At 32.8% G+C, this 4,403-nt stretch overlaps 1 protein-coding gene across 1 annotated transcript in view; it reads left to right on the forward strand.

Annotated features, from left to right (window-relative positions):
- The first annotated feature begins 2,084 nt into the window (after positions 1–2,084).
- Positions 2,085–4,403, forward strand: part of LOC110035268 — a 4,546-nt gene continuing 2,227 nt past the window's right edge. The window contains exon 1 of the mRNA XM_020739502.1: positions 2,085–2,371. Coding sequence (XP_020595161.1) covers positions 2,097–2,371 — 275 coding nt within the window. The 5' untranslated portion in view covers positions 2,085–2,096. The remainder of the gene's footprint in view (positions 2,372–4,403) is intronic.

A 4,403-nucleotide genomic window follows, 5' to 3' on the forward strand; every position in this document is an offset into this window, starting at 1 on the left:
TATATATATATATATATATATATATATATAATGTGCCATCAACAAAATTTAATCATCAAGCACAACTCTAGAAGCATTCTAAGCAAGAAACATTCTAAAATTAAATTCAAGATCATTTGAGAACTGATTTCAAAAAGTGTATTTCCAAACTGAACATCTCGGCAAGATATACCAAATGACACTAAAAGGGATCCAATCAAAATCCAAATGAGCCTAGTTAAAATACTTGAAATGTGATTGAAGGCCAAAATATCTCAAAATTTAGCATGTTTATGGCCTAATCAAGCATGTGGACGAGATAAATCTAACGGGCATATGATCATTTAATTCTGAAGTTGTTAAGATACTTAAATTTTGAAAAAAAAAATCTCAATCAACAGAATAAATGGGAACCGTCTAATTGAGTATTATGAGATATTGGCTAAATCTACTAAAAAACATCTCTCAAAAACTTTAAATAAGGCTCTTTTATTCACTTGAGGAGTGGAACGAAAGGAGAAAGTAAGCTGTCTACTAAGCTTATCTCTTAAAATTCTAGCAATTGTCATTGGTCGCCTAAGATCGAGAACAACCACCGAAGGATATTGTTGACCACCAGACGGTAGGAACTAGCTTCGTTTTTTAGGATGGAAAAATTGCCCCTAGACCCAACGAGGGAGGGGCTAGGGCAACGAAGGGCAAAATGATATTTCAGGAGGGGTTAAATTTATATTTTAGGAGGGGTTGGAGATCAAATTGTTCTCTCATATAAGTAAAAATCTAAATTTGAGTAGGAGGGAGGGAGGTTGGTGGTGGGGGGGCATTGCTCCCATGAACCCTACCTGAGTCTGCCCCTGCCACCAGAGGTTGTCAGCTACTAGAGATTTATGCTGACCACTAGCCATTGTCAGCGACCATCAACAATTGTTGCAATGAATGACAATTATTATACTTTCAATTACCCATATACAATTATTTTTGTCGAGTTCTTTCAAAACAGTTATAATCTCAACATAATCTTGCAATCATATGTTCCTCAATTCAGGTAAAGAATGACATTTGTACTTCTCATTACATAACATATTATTTTAATTGGGCCTCACTTGTAATTTTTATTCTTATTTCAAGGATTTTTAATTTAATTTCTTTTACATATGTGTGTGCTAGAAAATTATACTCAACAAAGCATATGATTTTTTTTTTTGCCGTTAAGATTTTTTTAATCCAATTTGTCTTTTACATATATGTGTCGCTCATCATAATTCTTTGGTAGTGCCGCCTTACGTAAGTCCCTTGGGGTCACAGGTTTGCTCCCGGCTGAGTGCATCTGTCTTGCAATGCGGGATTAAGTGGTTAGACGCATAAGGGTGGTTGGGGCCTCGTATCATAACTTCCAGTCATTCTTTCATGCAATGGCCATCTTTATCTCTACAAGCTATGGGTGGAATAATAAGATAAAAGGAATTTACATACATACCAGTAATTCTTATGTATTTACATATCTAACACCGAAACTTTGATATATACATTTCTACCGCCCAAGATTTTCATATCACATAAAATTGTAGTATTTAAACTTTTAAAAAGTGAAATACATATTTTTTTTTCATGCATATATAAGATACATATATGTAAAAACTAAAGCCTACATCTGATATATGCAAATAAGAATTGAGTGGTATGCTTATAATTCCTATAGTTAAAGATATTTATAAATTTATTAAATATTATTGATGTATTAAAAAAATTATTTAAAATAACAAAAGTCTATATCCCTATTATTTTTAAATTTAATTTTTTTCAAATTAAAATAAATAAATAAATCATAAAAAGTAAATTGAAGTAAATATTAGTTTTCATTAATTTTGTGTTCTATAAATATGAAAGCACATCAATAATTAATTAATTGTGTTAATATAAATAAATATATATATTATTGTGTTAACATATTTATATACTGAAAATGGTGCAACAATTAATACCTCTTCTGCCGTATATTAATTAAAAAAATTTAGATTTATGATAATAAAACCTTTATTATTATTTTTTAATTATGTACTAATCAGGTAATTAACTTTATATTACACAGAGATGCTAGACAAAAAAGAGAAAGCACAATGGAAAGAGCAGCCGGTGTACCTCTGGTGTTCTTCCTCCTCTGTTGCTCCTCTCTTCTCGCCTCGCTCAATCTGTCGGTAGCGCAGACCCCGATACCAGCCAAGTACGACGGATTTGTGTATGGAGGTGGATCGTTATGGAAGGGTTTAGTCATAATAGAAGCTTTTCTCGACCCGATGTGCCCAGATAGCAGAGATTCTTGGCCTTCGCTGAAGCAAACTCTAAAGTTTTATTACCCTCGTGTTTCTCTCGCTGTTCATCCGTTTGCTCTCCCGTGAGTCTATCTCTCTCTCGTTGGTGCATCTTTTTTCAATCTCGGTTTAATTTTTTGTTTCTTTTTTGGTTAGATTGGTGCGTGTTGTGTTTACGACAATTTTTGTGGTTGTTTTGATGAGTATTTTGTGGCTGATTCGAATTGATTTGAGCTAAATAAGACCCAAAATGGTGGGTAGAACCCTAGAGAGTGTAGAACAGAAGTCTCTGATACTCCTGATGGGTTTTCTCAGTTAATTAAGTTCTTCTATTCTTCTTCTACTGTATAGATTCGCTGAATAATTTCGTGATATTTTAAGTTTCTGCTGGACTTTTAGAGTTTTCTTAAGTTGGTCTCGCTTTCTTTCTACGTTGCGTCATCGAATTGATTGTCGGGAAACTGCAGCCAAAAAAAGGATTCAGAAGCCTATAAAATCCTGAACAGGGCTGTAAATCGATTCCTTTTGGATCGCTAAATAATTTTCAGCCGTTCTTGCACTGAATACGATATCTTTTTTCAACTGAAGTGTTACACTTCTTTATCGATAGAGCAATTTTACGTACCTTTTTGTGAATTATTTGTTTTGGTGGAATGATGACGATCTAATCAAGCACCCAACTTTTTTATTATTATTATTATGAATAGTGAAAGATTTATAAAATAAATGATTGGGAGCATGGAAAAATTAATTAAAAGAATATTAAGTTCTATGAAATAAAAAAATTGGATCAGGATAGATCACGAAGCTCATTGAATTGTTTTAAGATTAATGTACTTGATGTGTGTCAAAAAATCTGTGGCGGTAGAATAACAGATTATTATCCTAGCATTATACTAGAATTTAGCACACACACAAATGAAAGAGAAACAAACATAGATGACTCCAGAAATTTTTTACGTGTAAAGCCCGGAAATGGAAAACCACGGGAACTGACACAGTTGCGAAAATCCACTATTAATTGATGATTACAGAAATCTCTTGTCTCACATACGAGAAAAAGTAACCATATTTTCGGATTACAGCGTCGATTGTCGGCGTCTGGTAGGTGGTGATTGACGACGGTCAGCGGTGGTCGACGACGGTCGACGGGGATCAGCGGTGGTCGACGGAGGTCGGTGGTGGTCGTCGACTGACAGTGGTGGTCGCCGACGGCAAATAACGATCGATAATGGCAAAGATGATGTTAGACTTCAGCTCATTCTTAAAGTCTCAAGTTATCTCTAGTCTCCTTCTTCATGTGAGGGGTGAGACTCTATTTATAGTGTTCCAGGTACAATTAATGCAGACATATAAATCATTTTGATCGAACAGTTCGATAAGCTTTTCTCGACTAGATGATATTTGATGGACATTTGAGTGCCTTAACGATATCGAAATTGAGCAATTTTGGGCTCATTGGATTCATCTTATCGAGATGTTCGATTCGACTATAAGCTAGCTAAATTCGACATCCGTTTGATCTTCCAAATGTATCCAAAAATCTTCTGAGAGTGGTTTAATGTTTTGATCTAGGCCTGATCTGACTTGAATTAGACTAGAATCATTGGATCTGTCTCATCAAGCCGGTCAGTTTGATTATAAGTTTACTGAAATCGGAGCTTTGATGACTTTTAATTGAAATTTGAATGTTTCTTGCTCAAAATATTGGCTCGAGATTTGTGATGGATGATGAAAATTAGTTGGTGGCGTATTTGTAATATTCACTATTTTTATATTAAACTTATCCAGTTATCTAAAAGCTTTTAATACTTAATCTAACTTATTCTATGGAAGTATAAGGAAAAGGTCAAATAGACCTATGGGCGATTTCAATTTTTTTTTTTGTAATTAAATCCACAAAAATTGATAAATATTTTAAGATATCTAAATGTAATAATATATAATATGATATAATAGAAATTTAGTATATTATATTTAATATTTTAGTTAATTAATGATTAAAATATTATTATTAAATAGATTGCACACTTAATTAATAATGATATTATATGATATTATACATACATATATATGTATGTATATATATATATATGTATGTATATATATATATAT

This window comes from Phalaenopsis equestris, unplaced genomic scaffold (assembly GCF_001263595.1).
Source record: "Phalaenopsis equestris unplaced genomic scaffold, ASM126359v1 Scaffold000002, whole genome shotgun sequence".
NCBI classification, from domain to species: domain Eukaryota; kingdom Viridiplantae; phylum Streptophyta; class Magnoliopsida; order Asparagales; family Orchidaceae; genus Phalaenopsis; species Phalaenopsis equestris.